This window comes from Haliotis rufescens, unplaced genomic scaffold (assembly GCF_023055435.1).
Source record: "Haliotis rufescens isolate VD_foot unplaced genomic scaffold, xgHalRufe1.0.p SCAF_1, whole genome shotgun sequence".
NCBI lineage: Eukaryota > Metazoa > Mollusca > Gastropoda > Lepetellida > Haliotidae > Haliotis > Haliotis rufescens.
Genome location: NW_025963779.1, coordinates 18,824,619 through 18,841,635, shown reverse-complemented (window position 1 = coordinate 18,841,635; position 17,017 = coordinate 18,824,619). Strand labels below are relative to the sequence as shown.

General features: G+C 41.7%; 1 protein-coding gene across 1 annotated transcript; it reads left to right on the top strand.

The window, feature by feature from the left end:
- Window positions 1-252: 252 nt before the first annotated feature.
- Window positions 253-9,919, top strand: LOC124113364 (peptide-N(4)-(N-acetyl-beta-glucosaminyl)asparagine amidase-like). The gene is made up of 5 exons (XM_046473662.2): window positions 253-480; window positions 2,409-2,726; window positions 4,928-6,131; window positions 6,820-6,930; window positions 9,465-9,919. Exons 1-5 carry the CDS (start codon window positions 259-261, stop codon window positions 9,635-9,637), a joined length of 2,028 nt encoding a protein of 675 aa, XP_046329618.2. The 5' UTR covers window positions 253-258; the 3' UTR covers window positions 9,638-9,919.
- Window positions 9,920-17,017: the final 7,098 nt, after the last annotated feature.

The window sequence follows — 17,017 nt, the reverse complement described above, 5'->3', positions numbered from 1 at the left end:
GCGTGATAACCTCTATTTATGGTCATGGCAAGGGGTCAGAAAGTCACAAATGCAACGTGAGCAAGGAAGTTAATTCCGTCAGTTGTTGCCTTTGTTTAGACTGGTACCGTGTCCTAGTTGCGCATCCATTGTACGAGAAATCATGTTCCACACATTGTTATCCGACATCGTATAATCACAAGACTCATAGGCACAACACTGCTGCGAGTTTTGAATCATGGACCCGGAAGTGACCCTATCACGTGACTCATCACAGCTATGGCCTCTACGTGGGATTCCGTGTCCCAACTTTTGACGGACAATTCTAAGGAAATTTTTATCGAAACGTCCGAGTTATTGATTAAATTTGCCAGCAATATCCTAAAGAAACCGAATGAGGACAAATATAGAAAGATCCGGTTGGGAAACCCCATCGTACAGTCGAAGATACTCCCAATTAGTGGCGCTTTGGAAGTTCTGTTTGAAATGGGATTCTTAGAGGTGCGATCACATTATCTGATCATTGGAAGTCATTCACTTACCATAACTGGCTTAAGAAATACAGGGAAATGGTTTGTTCCGTATTTAGTGAACTACAATGTTTGACTGATATTTGGAATGTGGTAACTGGTACAAATCATGCGAGATTTCATCACTGTTTGTTTTTGATCAGTTCAAGTTTCTTACATCCTTGATTGAATGTACATGAATCAGATATGATGGTAAATCGTTTACTATATGACTCTTTCATTACTGCATACAGTTAGCCAAAAATAACCCTCTCACTTTGTAAAACAGTGTGCTGCCTCCGTGGTCTTGTGGTAGAGTGTCCGCCCAGAGAGCGGAAGGTCCGGGGTTCGATCCCTTCGCGTCATACCAAAAGACGTTAAAAGATGGTACTTGTTGTTACCCTGTCTGGCGCTCGACATTAAGGGGCTAAAACAAGGACTGGTCGGCTTGGAGTCAGTATACTGTGTCTGAGTGGGGTATTCATGTTAAACTGCGGCATGGTATCTCAGTGAGCTAGCACCATAAATCGGCATCAGTCCGAACTAGTACAAGCAGCCACACACACACACGTGCATGCACGTCGCTTTATAAGTGCAATAATCTTGGATGCGACGTTAAACCCAATTTCACCTCACCTTGTAAAACAGTGCTTTAAAATAGTCCAATCTGAGTGAGTGTTTGTTTCTCTCTCTCTCAAAATATAAATGACCGCCTGCTCAGTACCATCATTAGTTTGATCTATATGGGTGCATGCTACCTAACGAAGTTAAGATATCGTACATGTTGTTACCTTGCCTGGAGCTCTGCATTAAGGGGCTATAACAAGTACTTGTAGGCTCAGAGTCAGTATACTGTGTCTGAGTGGGGTATCCATGTTAAACTGCGGCATGGTATCTCCCCGCACACATACAGTGCATGCACATCACTGTGTTAGATCGGAAGCCTGGATGACACAGCGATGATGTCTTGAGTCAAGGTGGTTTATTCGGGTATATATTTGACAACAATACATGTACATGCGCACACAGCAGCACTCACAACCAGACTATCACTAACTGTCATCCCCCCAGTAACCTACCTACCTTAAGTCACGTATATAATCACATAGAACATTACTTACCAGTTATATGCTACGCTGGTGAAATCGAATGCGATCACACACTGGGCGCCGCCATCTTGAATGGAGTCTAGCTCTCGCGATATTTATGAACTTTTAACATTTAACAAGTGTATAAGTGAAATAATCTTGAACGCAACGTTATATCCCATTTCACTTCATCTGACTATACAGTCATCAGTATGATCAGGGAAGCATCCAAGTGAACAATTGTAGCACTACGACTTTCGTAACTGCCATACTTTAACAGAGACTTACAACAGTTATTGTACTACAATGAGTGTGTGGATAGGGCCCCAACTTCATGTTCATGTGGGGGGCACTGGTGGCCGCGTCGTCTAAGGCGCCGCGATTCCCTGTGTAGAGTTGCGTCCCTTGGGCATGCCAGAAACCTATGATTGTGGGTTCAAATACTGGTTCGCCCCGATTATGTTTCTAGGTTTGTCAGCACCATACCCATGCTAGTGGGTGTCACCGAAGTGGTAAACGTCTGAGACCTGCATCACTTCGGGCTTTCCTCTCACATTTAGCTGACACATCGTGATATAACTTGAATACTGTTAAAAGCGACGTTAAACCCAACTCACTCACTCATGTTCATCTGACCAAGTGACAAACTAATCAGGATAATGGTTTTGATGAAAAGAGTCCCAGCCAACACACTCAACTATTTTTAACCATGATAATCAACCTAATACCTGGGTAAGATTGAACAAAAAACAAAGATTTATAATGATGGCCTACAATTTCAGGTTGAATGTCATATCTAGTTAGTCTACATGTCAATTGTTGTTTTTTGCAGGATGGAGAGTACTTGACGATGCCGATTGGCTCAGGACTCAACACACTCCGTCTCATCTATTCCGAACTGCAGTGTCAGCGCAACAAGCTGGGTGCGCCTGTACTTGACAATGTTGCCTCTGTCAACCCCCAACTTATCACTTCGGTTTCACAGTCTCCAGCTCAAACTGCATCCATTGCTATGTCTACACCCTCTATCTCGACACAAGCTCCCAGCAGTGCATCAACAGCAACATCTACACCCTCTCCATCCGCTCAAGCGCCCCGCAGCGCTGCGACAGCATCTGCTCAACAGACCGTGTCATCACAGGATATTCATGTATGTGTGTCTTCCTCAGAAAGGGTAGCATGTTTAAGCATGTCCTGCAGTTTTTGATCAGATTAAGACGGCCTCCGTGGTCTGGTCTAGTGGTAGAGCATCCGCCCAGAGAGCGGAAGGTCAGGGGTTCAATGCCCCGCCGCGTCATACCAAAAGAAGTTAAAAGATGTTACTTGTTGTTACCCTGTCTGGCGATTGGCATTAAGGGGCTAAAACAAGGACTGGTTGGCTACGAGTCAGTATTCTGTGTCTGAGTAGGGTATTCATGTTAAACTGCGGCATGGCATCTCAGTGAGCTAGCACTATAAATCGGCATCAGTCCGGACTAGTACAAGCAGCCACACAAACACACTTGTGCATGCACGTCACTATATAAGTGCAATAATCTTGGACGCGACGTTAAACCTCTGATCAGATTAAGTCAATTTAGTGACAGTGTCAAGGGATCTTGTAATAACCCTAATTTTAACAGTTAACAACTTCTACATGTTACCCAAACTAAAGTAAGATAGCAGACAACATCAAGGACCCTAGAAGCCCTTTTCATTGATTTTGCTGCAGGCAAATGGCATTACAACGTTATTAGGATTTTATAAAATTTTGATAGGACAATCTTCTGGATCATTTCCGTACCTGAAGAAATATCTTTAGGACATTGTGGAGGCATTGTACTAGAAACTGTATCATTCTGAAACCCTGCCATTATTAATAATCATTTCAAATGCTGAATGGTTATGTAATAATAATTCTTTGAGACAATTATCCTCAAATGTCTTCTAAGGCTTTGGAAGAGAACACAAGCACTGCAGTTGTTAAAATATCCATTTCTCCATGACCCATTACATGTCACTTCATTGTGCCTCCGTGGTCTAGTGGTAGAGCGTCCACCCGGAGAGCGGAAGGTCCGGGGTTCGATCCCCGGCCGCGTCATAACAAAAGACGTTAAAAGATGGTACTTGTTACCATGTCTGGCGATCGGCATTAAGGGGCTAAAACAAGGACTGGTTGGCTCAGAGTCAGTATTCTGTGACTGAGTAGGGTATTCAGGTTAAACTGCGGCATGGCATCTCAGTGAGCTAGCACTATAAATCGGCATCAGTCCGGACTAGTACAAGCAGCCACACAAACACACTTGTGCATGCACGTCACTATATAAGTAAAATAATCTTTGACGCGACGTTAAACCTCTGATCAGATTAAGTCAATTTAGTGACAGTGTCAAGGGATCTTGTAATAACCCTAATTTTAACAGTTAACAACTTCTACATGTTACCCAAACTAAAGTAAGATAGCAGACAACATCAAGGACCCTAGAAGCCCTTTTCATTGATTTTGCTGCAGGCAAATGGCATTACAACGTTATTAGGATTTTATAAAATTTTGATAGGACAATCTTCTGGATCATTTCCGTACCTGAAGAAATATCTTTAGGACATTGTGGAGGCATTGTACTAGAAACTGTATCATTCTGAAACCCTGCCATTATTAATAATCATTTCAAATGCTGAATGGTTATTTAATAATAATTCTTTGAGACAATTATCCTCAAATGTCTTCTAAGGCTTTGGAAGAGAACACAAGCACTGCAGTTGTTAAAATATCCATTTCTCCATGACCCATTACATGTCACTTCATTGTGCCTCCGTGGTCTAGTGGTAGAGCGTCCACCCGGAGAGCGGAAGGTCCGGGGTTTGATCCCCGGCCACGTCATAACAAAAGACGTTAAAAGATTGTACTTGTTGTTACCCTGTCTGGCGATCGGCATTAAGGGGTTAAAACAAGAACTGATCGGCTCGGAGTCAGTATACTGTGTCTGAGTAGGGTATTCATGTTAAACTGCAGCATGGTATCTCAGTGAGCTAGCACTATAAATCGGCATCAGTCCGGACTAGTACAAGCAGCCACACAAACACACACACGTACATGCACGTCACTATATAAGTGCAATAATCTTGGACGCGACGTTAAACCCAATTTCACCTCACCTCACTATGTCTGTATGCAGTAGAACAAGGTTATAACAAGCAAAGAATAGCATGCTGGCAGTTAGGACTATCTATGTTAAAAGTACTGTCTGCTTTCCTACATATTATCATATTTGCTACATATTATCATATATATTATACATTATGATCTGTGTGTGTAATGGATGCACTAGAAGTTATTGGTAGTCTTATGAATTTAAACATTTTACATTATAGGAAATGGAGTCAGTCTTCTTCAGCAAGATTCAGAGCTCACTGTCCCATGTGTTGATGTATGAGGATCGTTCCCTGCAGCAGAAGGCAAGGGAGGTAATTCCACTGGAGCAGCTCCAAAAGGCAGCAGACGCCAACTGGCGGAACCTGATCCAGGAGTGCCCAGCTGGCCGTGGCGAGACTGCTCTAGACAGACAAGACACTCTTCTGTTGGAACTGCTTCGATGGTTTAAAAAATCCTTTTTCCAGTGGGTGGATGCTCCTCCATGCAATGCATGCGGGGCCGAGACCCGACTCGTGGGTGGAGTTGATTCCTTACCTCAGGAAAGGATTTGGGGGGCATCTCGAGTAGAGAACTATCGGTGCAATTCTTGCCAGCAGTTCACACGCTTCCCGCGTTACAACCACCCACAGAAACTCCTGGAGACGCGAAGAGGTCGGTGTGGGGAATGGGCCAACTGCTTCACTCTGTGTTGTCGAGCAGTAGGCCTCGAGGCTAGGTACGTCTTGGACTGGACTGACCATGTGTGGACTGAAGTGTACTCGGATTCACAGCGGCGATGGCTGCACTGTGACCCTTGTGAAAATGTCTGTGATAAACCCTTGCTTTATGAAGCTGGCTGGGGGAAGAAGCTGACGTATGTCATCGCTTTCTCCAAAGACGAAGTGCTGGACGTTACCTGGCGGTATTCATCTAAACATTCTGAAGTGCTGATGAGAAGGAAAGAATGTCGTGAAAACTGGCTGTGTAGTGTCCTTACACGACAGTGGAACAAGAAAGTCAATGCTTTGTCTACGTCCAGAAAAAATGAACTCTTAAATCGCCTGATTGTAGAGCTGGTGGAATTCATCACTCCTAAAACAGCAGACGGTAGAGGCTTGTCAGGGCGTACTACGGGGTCACTAGCATGGCGGCAGGCTCGTGGGGAAATAGGGAGTGCTGAAGGTACCAGTTCAAGTGGTTCATTCATTTTCACTCTGACACAGGAAGAGAAAGAACGGGAGGTGTGTCATGTTCAGTATAGCTGTGCTGAGGACAAGTATGTACGCTTGTCGTCGGGTAACTCGGAGACGGTAGGCTGGCAGAGTTGCGTACACAAGGCGTCATCTGTGTTCAGGAAGGAGGAGAGAGACTGGAAGATGGTCTACCTAGCGCGGACAGAAGGAGCTGCTCGGGCATCAGTATCATGGAAGTTTGACTTTAAAGGTCAAGGTCCTTCACTGTAGCACATTTTACGAGGGACACTCTAAATCCTGATTTGTATCATACTGTTAGGTTTTTATTTCGTCTAAATGTATGTATTATTAAAATATTAATTCCTGTCACAATATTGCTGGAATATTGCCGATGTGACATTAAATAATCTCACTCACTCACTCACTCACTCACTCACTCACTCACTCACTCACTCATACAGTTAAATTTAATCATAGTGTCTCCATCATGGCATGGGCTCATGGCTTTCCTGCTTCACTTTGAACATGGCACAGTAAATGTTAAACATGTTAATGTGATTAATGGAGGTCCATCTTTAAATGTGTTATGTTATTGTAGAGGGATTTTTACTGTCATGTTTAGACTATTCGTGTGATATGTGTGTTATGGCTGTTGTAGAGCTGTCAGACAGTACCAGGAGCCATGATAACATGATTTGTATTGTGTCTGTATATCAACAAATAGTTCCTATGGTTATTAGATTATGTTAAGTGTCTGTAACCAAAGTAACTACTTGGTCAAACACATTTACTTACATTCAACGATTACTACCAGTTGATCATGTTCAAAGTGAAACATGATATTTTGTTGTACACAGAAAAAATATAATGTACCCATAGTTTGGACATGGATATGACAATAGGCAAAATGATTGTAAATTGTTTTCATATTATTCCAGACAGTGGTCTGCGAGTCAACCGGTGCCTACTGAGGGCGGACAGTTCTGTGTTTGAGAATGGTCAAGTGATGTGGACGATCTGTGGTGATGACAAATGTATCAAAATGAGAGGTATAATCTTTTCTTCTCTACACCTACTGGACCCGTGTAGATCCGGGGTGGAATAGGTCTTCAGCAACCCATGCTTGCCGTAAAAGGCGACTATGCTTGTCGTGAAAGGCGACTAACGGGATCGGGTGGTCAGGCTCGCTGACTTGGTTGATGCATGTCATCGATCCCAATTGCGTGGATCGATGCTCATGATATTAATCACTGGATTGTCTGGTCCAGACTCGATTATTTACAGACCGTCCTCATATAGCTGGAATATTGCTGAGGGCTGCGTTTAACAACAAACCAACCAACCAACCACACCTACTGAACCTATTAATATCAGTTTCACATCTATTCTACATGTCCATAGATACAACAATGTAAACTTCTCATTTTAAACATTCAAAATGGCTGCCACTGAAGCTTTATAAAAACCAAAGAATTTGTTCTCAGATAATATCTTTTGGAAATATAGTGCAGGCTGGCGGCGTTTTTTTTGTTCACGTGTTGTTTGCTTGTTCAAACTAGTTTGTAACCAAATAAACAGATGTGTACCATCAACCTGGGAAAGGGCCTCCCTACATCATGTACATAAACAAGCATACAAACTCCTATTGCCACCAAGAACATAACCGAAGATGCTCAGTAAAGCTGTTCGCATGTAACGGGATGTAACTTTGTACTATATTGGATCGCATTGTTTTAGACTATTAGGATTTTTTTTTTGAAAATGGAATTAACAACGAAACGTGTGGCAGACTTTGTGATGATGCGGGCGGTGCCTGAGAACCCAGACTATTATTTTATTTAGCCTTAGAAAACTTTCGTGCCAACATCTTAAAAACAATTGGACATACAGTTGTTCTCAGATTAAGATATGTTGTCATGTTGCTTATTGGAAATAGGGTGTTTGTAATCAGTTGTATCCAGTTATGTCTACTTCCATGCTGGCTGTACGTGCAACTGTTAATGTTGTTGTGTCGTCATTGTGTGCGTATGACAGCTGTGTACACCATAATCTGGTGCTGATGCAAGACACTTTGTTCAGGCAGTAGGTGAATACTGGACATTGAACATTGATTGTTGAAATCAGGTCCGTATCTGCAAGTGGTAACTTCTATGAATTGATAATAGGAATTGGTCTCTTGCTCATTTACTGTTGACATGATTCAAGTTTCCCATGTTGGGATGCTACTGGTCTGCCATCTTCCCGAGGCAAGGGAGTTAACAGACGGTAAAAGTCCAGTTTCCACCCTTGCCGAACTAGGCTGGAATTGCCAGGCTGGATCGTAGCACCACCAGTGGCTAATACAAGTTATGTTCCTTCTATGTCTTTCCTATTGATCAATCAGATTCAATCTCTCATATCACTTGCATTTGTTTCAAACAAAATGGCAGCACCCAGTCAAGACGATATGAACGAGATTAAAGATTTATTTTGTAATAAAACAGGTCTTACCCAGCGAAGTGCATCAAAGCATTTGAGCACCTTGATTAAAAATATGAAATGATTTGCAAAATATCTGTCGACGCCCAGTTAACAGTACACATGCCTTGCAAATCCTGTAGTCCACTGAAATCTGCACGTTTAAATCCATGTTGTTTACGAACTGGATATATAGTTCTTTACGCGATTTTGATTGGCTCATTAGTCCAGCCAAAATGTAAATCTGGAATTCCAGCCTGGGTGGAAACTGGACTTTTACGATCAGTTAACTCCCTTGCCCCAGGAAGATGCTGGTTTGGTTGGTGTGATACACATGCTGTATTAGCTGCTACACAGTCACCTTTGTGTTTCCCTTTGTGGAGAAGACAGGCTCTTGAGAGGATCTGTTCCTACAATATGGAAACACAGCACATCTATATTTAGCTGACACATGGTCTGGGACATCCTTGATTATCATTTCTCTATTCTGGTACCATGATTAGGACATGTACGCTGAACCTAATCACCATGTTCACCAACACAGGACCCGTGAAGATCCGGGGTAGAATAGGTCTTCAGCAACCCATGCTTGCCGTAAAAGGTGACTATGCTTGTCGTAAAAGGCGACTAACGGGATCGGGTGGTCAGGCTCGCTGACTTGGTTGATGTGTGTCATCGATCCCAATTGCGTGGATCGATGCTCATGATATTAATCACTGGATTGTCTTGTCCAGACTCGATTATTTACAGACCGCCATCATATAGCTGGAATATTGCTGAGTGCGGCGTTAAACAACAAACCAACCAACCAACCTTCCTTGCGAGCCCGATATGTTTGAATCCAAAGTATGGTGGTGAATTGGTTCAGCATGTCCAGGGTGTTTATCATAATAGAATGGAGATTAAAAACACTGGACAATCGAGGATGGTTCAGGGATTGGCCTTTTGTATGGAAGCATATCCTACATCTTTTTAACAAGTGTCATGTTTGGGCATTTGTTTGTTTTATAATACCAACTAGAATTCCAAAAATAGGAAAAAGTTTGCTCTTTGCTACATTTCATCATAAATACATGAAGCCCCAACTACACCTATAACTGTAAGGGCTTTGTAATGGATGTTGCAGGTCCTGAACTGGTGACCTTGAGAGAAGTTGATGTAAAGGGATGTCTGACGTTGACGATCACCGCGGACCTGAGTGGGGGTAACGGGGACAACGCCTGGCAACACACACAGCTCTTCAGACAGGAAATGAATGCTGATAACTCTCCCTTTGAAGTAAAGATATCCCTGGCTTAATAACCTGGACATGGTGAAACTGCAGGATAGATGGCTAAGTTGTGACACACTTGATATATATGTTTGATTCCTTTTCAGGAAAGAAAATCATTTTATAGAAGGGAAACATGCTTTTTGTTTTGTCAGGGGAGACATGATGTTGAAATTTGTGGAGGATTTGTGTGAATGATGTTATACATCCCGGTATCAGGGCTCGATTTAGCTGTGTAAAACATGCACCAGTGTAACCTATCATTGAAAAGGGGCGGTCGGGTAGCCTAGTGGTTAAAGCGTTCGCTCATCACGCCGAGGACCCGGGTTCGATTCCCGACATGGGTACAATGTGTGAAGCCCATTACTGGTGTCCCCCGCAGTGATATTTCTGGAATATTGCTAAAAGCGGAGTAAAACCATACTCACTCACTATCATTGAAAAACGCAACCTAATATTTTTGTCAACATGCACCAAATGCATGTAAAATATTTGCATGTATCTAACTCTTACTTTTCCACATAACAACGATCTTGGAACACATTCAGTGCCTCTAAGGTATATTTACCATGCTACATCGATAATCTGTGTTCTGCGTATGTTTTCATGCTTTGGTGGGTGTGACATCATCAAACTGTGGGTACTTCAAGATTATGTGCTCATGTCCCTATTACGTTTTACAGCAATACGTCTTCAATTTATGTGACACTGGCAGCAGACCAGCCTATGTTTCATCTTCAATAAATTTATGGGACCAGGGTGCAGCCTGGTTTTGTTTGGTGCAACTGGGTTTTCATGTCAACATGCACCTGGTGCAGTTAAATCAAGTTTTTGAATCGAGCCCTGTGTATCACTTTCAGCATCTGTGAGCTAGGTTTCTTTGTAGATGTTCCGGTGCTGGGTCTTATGGCTGCAGAAAATGAATCCTTTAGCCCCCGGCCTACGTTTTCTCTGATTTGTCTATGAAGTAGAACACTGTTTTATGGGCACAGTTTCAGTGTATGCAATATTCAATCTCATTAAAATAAGATCTTAGTTCTCGTTGTCGCTAAACAGAGATCTGAGGACATCCCATTACGGGTCACGTCAGAACAACCTTGCGCGAATTTTGACCGACCAATGAAGTCGACATTAGCCAATCAGAAAGCAGATTTATCGTGCATTATGGCACTAATTTCAATTTGGCGACTTCGTTTCGAAACATATTTTGACAAATTCTTGATTAAAAATTTGAAACCTGAACAAAAGAACATTCTGGAATGGCAAATATATGGTCTAGATTGTATGGATTCAGTCGTTAAACCTGTAACTATCGTTCGGAATACCCCGTGTTAAAGTTTTCGAGATTGCATGATTAGAAATCACATTCCGACTGTCACTTTCATGATCTGGTAAGCGACGCTCTCATTGGTCGGATGAAAAGTAGTTCTGACGTGACCCCTAATAGGATGTCCTCAGATCTTTGTTTAGCTATACCGAGAACTAAAATCTGATTTTAATGAGATTAATGCAATATTCCTTAAAGGCTTTCATGAGAAAACACTGAGCTATGGGGCTAGGGGGTGGTTATCTTATTAGACAGCCAAAGTGGTTTAAGAGATGTGGTACGTAAGTTATTGAATATTTGTAATGGGTATTGAGAACTTATGTTATTTTTGTTACTTAGTTTACAGGTCTGCTGGCCCTAAAAAACAGGTTTTAATTGCACTGAAAAAGATTTTTGTATGTTCAATATAAATTATGTGTCAAAGAAGGGTGAAAATATGTCGCTTGCTTGCCTCAATGCCATCAATGGATTCAGTGTGTTATGTCCAGTGTAGGATGAACGTGGCTTATTTATCAAACAAAAGTGGATGTGTAATTAACATATCTGTTTTTATAACAGTTTTACCAGCACTAATGGAATAGTTGTACACTAGCCATTCATTTTAAGGTGATGTGTGCAGTTTGTTAGGAAATTTTTTAACTTACATGATAACATGTATGTTTCTTGCCTGTATGGTGGTTTGTTGATTATTGTTCAGAGAGCTTATGTTCATTTGCTTGTAGGTATGATGTTATACATCCACTGGCCCCATGATGTAAATCTTAGATGTCTGACAATTAATGTTTTTGTAAAAACTGATTATTTATTTGAGGCAACCTGGTGATAGATGAAATCCATCATGTCTACTTCGATGCTCTACCAGACTGCTGCCTCAGCTGGATCTAAACGTTTGTCTGGAAAGTGTTGGTTGTACAACTAGTTGTAGCATGTTTAGTCAGTACCGAAGAGTATTAAAGTTCGTAAGAAGGGGAGAGCACTCACTGTCTTGTCCAGTCTAACCCCAAGTGAGGCTCTAATATCAAATTGTTCGTTTGTTTGTTGTTTAACGCCGCACTCAGCAATATTCAGCTATAGGATGGTGGACTGTAAATAATCCAGTCTGGGCCAGACATCATGAGCATTGATCCACACAATTGGGATATGATGACATGTATCAACCATGTCAGCGAGCCTGACCACCTGATCCCGTTAGTCGCCTTTTACGGCAAGCATGGGTTGCTGAAGACTTACTCTAGCCTGGATCTTCACAGGTATAACCCCTAGTAATGGCATGTACATCGTATATTATGCCATGTTTTAATGTCTGTGTAATTAATTCGTTCAAAACACTCCATATTATGTGGATATACAAATGTATCTCAGAGACAAGATATATGAATTTCAGCTTCTTTCTTTGACATGAAAATGTTTTCGAGACTACTTCTTATGCCTTGAACAGAAGAATGATCAGGAATCGTATCTGTTGTGTCTAACACCTTCTATCTGCCAAGCAAAGACCCAATGTTATGTTTCTCTGTTATTAGGCCTTATTTTCTTTTATTACCTCCGAGGGCAAACATATCGGGGTTTATAAAAATCATGTGTGCCCTTGGGTTATATCACATAATGAGACAGCAGTCTGGACGGCATTGTTGACGTCATTCAAATCTTATTGTGACATGAGGTCGGAATGACGTCACACTAGAAACAAAGTCATAGCTGGAGATTGTTGACGCCATTCGACAAATGTGGTTCTGCTGCTGTTGTGACTTGCTGTCCTTATAGGTAAACACTAAAATTCGTCTCTTTGTGTAAACATCTTATCGGTTATAAATAGAACATTATATTTGTGCCTAAATTTCGGTATTTCCCACACGCTCGCTCTGGATAAACCAGAATTTGGACACTCGTGTCGTAAACATAATATGACATGAACACTCATATAATATCCTCTGTATAATGGTATATTTCATATAATATGTCTCAGGATCTTGTTCAATGAAAAACCTTTATGTAATTAAATTAGGAATTATGTGATGTCACGGTTGTAACACCATGTTTTGAGATTCCCCACGACTAGTGTTTTTACTACTATACGACATTGACTTATATATATATTTATAAACACAGTACAATTTACCTACTTGATTGATTTACAGCCCTTTTTACATCAGACATTTTTGGATATGTTGAAATAATTTAGAAACATTTGTATTTCCAAGTATCTGAATATATATATACTTGTATGCCAATATGTTGACTGACATTACATGGATATGCTGATTGCTAGAACAGACCATTTGCAAAAGAATTGCACCTCTTCAAATATGGCAAGGATTTTAATAAGGTTGAAGTTTGTAATTGATCTTAAAGATCAGGTGGATTGTTGGTGGTTTCAATGAGTACAGCAGTGAACGGAGACATGCATGTCACATTTTAACATCTGCTGTTCATGTTATGCATGCTTGCCTTAAGAATAACACGAACTAACTTGATTTGTTTGTCATGTGTATATTTTAACCTGTTTTAGGTGGAATGTGATGTTGGTAATGTTATCAATGAAATGATGTAGTAATTAGCCCTGTGTGCCTTCTTGTCAATGTTTCCCCTTGGGAATGTCATTCACCGACCACAGCTGTGTGTACAGTGGTGAGACTGGTCACTGGTATGGTGAACTTTCATGTGTACAGTGGTGAGACTGGTCACTGGTATGGTGAACTTTCATGTGTTGTGGTGAGACACTTACTCTGATGTATAAGGATTGTTTACCTTGATGTTGACTCACTGTTGTTAATCATTATGCAAGTAGGTCACAATGAGTCTCAACTCTTCATGTTGATCAAGATGGTAGCTGTGAAAAGTCAGCATGTTAGATCAGTGGTGGAAATAAGAAATAGCCAGGCTGCCACCAGGACCCACAGACTTTAAAAGTTGTAGACCCTGACTAAACTCTTCAGGCCCTCATTTAAAAAAAACTTCAGCTTTTTGTGACAAACAAATTGACCCAAATTTACTGAAGGCCATTAGGACCCATACACATGTGAAACTATAGACCTGAAACACTGAGTGGGCTTATGGGCGGGCGCTTATTTCGAACACTGTGTTAGAGATTCGAGAAGCAATCTTAAAAGCTTTATTAGATGTCATTGCCAGTGTCACTGTTTTTTGTTTAGAGTATTTGTCACTTCCTTGTGTGCATCTTTATCTTAACCATACAAACTATTGGTTTTCAAGCAATGTTTGTTTGTTTGTTGTTTAACAGCGCACTCAGCAATATTCCAGCTATATGACGACGGTCTGTAAATAATCGAGTCTGGACAAGACAATCCAGTGATTTGACATCATGAACATCAATCCACGCAATTGGAATACGATGACATGCATCAACCAAGTCAGCGAGCTTGACCACCCGATCCCGTTAGTCGCCTTTTACAACAAGCATAGTCGCCTTTTACGGCAAGCATAAGTAAAAAGAACACTACATCAGCTTGAAACGTCGCTATATGCAATAAACCAGTTGTCAATAAGTTTGTATGTTTTTCTTACTTGTTTGCCAACTTCTAGAATGCCATTCAAACAGTTACTCTCACCCAGTATTTTCAACCCCCTAATAAAGGTGAGCTGCTGAACCTCTGATACTTCATGTATATGTTTTGCTGACATTCACTGTTGCTGCTGCTGGATGACATGGACTCTGCTGAATAGATGAGGCATGCGTACCTGTACAGTCCAGAAGATTTTACTTGTATTATCAGGTTGTACATAAACATTTTTTATTTGTTGGATGTCAGTGTGTTTGTTATATGTTCATACTAATACTGGGGGCAGTCGTCTAAGGTGCCGCAATTCCCTGTACAGATTTGCGTCCCTTGAGCACACCAGAAACCTATGATTGTGGGTTCAAATCCCGGTTCACCCCGATTATGTTTCTAGGTTTGTCAGCACCATACCCGTGCTCGTCGGTTTCACCGAAGTGGTAAACTCTGAGACCTGCATCACTTCGAGTTTTCCTCCCACATTAAGCTGACACACCGTGATATAATAGCAATTCAGTTCAATGTGGCATAAAAACCAAACTCACTCATACGTATACTGCTTGTAACTGCTAGTCAGCAAGGGTGGCTATTCAAGGACGAAGATGAGGAAGGCTCATTGGTAGAATGAGGGCTCAGAAACACCAACTGTACCAGTTAGACAGGGATAATGTCCTGAAATGCTGTGGTGTGATTCCATGCTCCTACTGCCTGCAGTGATCATGTCCAGATAGTTTGTTCCAGGCGTAAAACACCATTCATTCACTTACTCAGTATCCTTATTGAATAGGTCTTCAGCAACCCATGCTTGCCGTAAAACGTGACTAACGGGATCGGGTGGTCAGGCTCGCTGACTTGGTTGATACATGTCATCGATCCAAATTGCGTGGATCGATGCTCATGATATTAATCACTGGATTGTCTGGTCCAGACTCGATTATTTACAGACCGCCGTCATATAGCTGGAATATTGCTGAGTGCGGCGTTAAACAACAAACCAACCAACCAACCTTATTGATCCCATCTCCAGATTTTCCAAATCCTCAACAGTATGAAGTGTTGTGAAGCAGGAATCCTGTGACTGCAGGAGCCAACACGGGCAGCCATATACGTAGTTTTTAGGGGAAAATACGAAAACAAGGCAGTTCATGTGCTTCATAATCTTAACCCTATGAGAACTGAGTAGAGTAGAAAAGCTTGAGACCCGCGAAGATCCGGGATAGAATATGTCTTCAGCAACCCATGCATGCTTGCCGTAAAAGGCGACTAACGGGATCGGTTGGTCAGGCTCGCTGACTTGGTTGATGCATGTCATCGTGTTCCAAATGTATGAATCGATGCTCATGATGTCAATCGTTGGATTGACTTACTGCGCGTCAATTGAATCAGAGGCGTCAGTGGTGTAGGGAACGCCAGCACTGGGATAATCGACGTTGGGCTAATGGCATGTTTTTTGACGAATCGAGGTTCACACTCGACCGAAGGAATCGAGTTAGGAGACGTTAACGTCGTACAGCACGATCGTTTAGGGGTTGGGTCCATAATGGTATGGGGTGGTATCACAATTACTGGCCGAACTGCACTCCATGGCAAAGTCACAGGTCAATACTATTATCATTGCACCACTCGTTGTGCCATTTGCTTAACGTGTGCGTCAAAGGCAAAATCCACCCACCATTGTCAATGAAATCGTTGTTGTTCTCATTGAAGAGTGGGGACATGAGAGAAGCCGATATTGGTCGACTCAGAAGCATGCTTCGAAGAAATCGTCCAAGTCTGGCCAACACAGGTGGTTTTAAAGCGTGGTTGGCTGCAAGTTACGAATTTGACCACCGACCTCGTGCACCACCATCTCATCACCCCAACCATTAGAGCCCATCAGATCAGATCGCCTACTCCCCAGCAGATATGATCATATCATTTCCATTTCCATTACCATATAGATCAGAAGATGTGTCTCGGTGATTCCCACTATCCCCTACCTTTGTTGCATAGTAAGGAATCTGCTGGCCAATACTATCGACAATAGTGTATTGAAAAACTAGATATGTCTCAAGAAAAATGATTTAGTATGGCAAAAGCATCTTTACGCGTCCCTCTTGGATCCTTACAGTTAGTGGGTTAGGGTGAGGGTAGTTTACCCTCAGCTCTATCCTTGGCCCTTGGTTCCTTAAATAAAAATAGTGGCGAAGGTATTCGATAGTGGCTCCCATACAAATTACAAAGACACAATCCCCATAAAGTTTGCACCGTAACAATCACATTCCGGCTGGGATTATATCGAAAGAATAAATATTTACAGAAAATACTTAAAAAATAATAATTATGCTTCATACTGCAAAATAAATACCTCGTCCGCCACAAAACAAATACATGGCAGGGTGTATTTTCTTCAAAACTGTTTTAGGATCAGAGTTTTATATTTTTTTTAAATATATGTTTTGGCATTTACAGTTTCCATACAAACTTCCCCCACCCCCATACCGAATGAAATAGACGGTCCTTAACAGAGGTACCGTTCAATGTGGCGTTAAAACCAACTCCCTCCCTCAGTGTATTAAAGGCCTTTG

What these genes read in the sequence shown, in the direction of transcription:
- LOC124113364 (XM_046473662.2), top strand. Translation starts at nt 259, where the DNA reads ATGGCCTCTACGTGGGATTCCGTGTCCCAACTTTTGACGGACAATTCT. An exon ending in ATGGAAGTTTGACTTTAAAG is followed by an intron (nt 6,132 to 6,819) that starts GTCAAGGTCCTT and finishes ATATTATTCCAG; the next exon opens with ACAGTGGTCTGCGAGTCAAC. An exon ending in CAAATGTATCAAAATGAGAG is followed by an intron (nt 6,931 to 9,464) that starts GTATAATCTTTT and finishes TGGATGTTGCAG; the next exon opens with GTCCTGAACTGGTGACCTTG.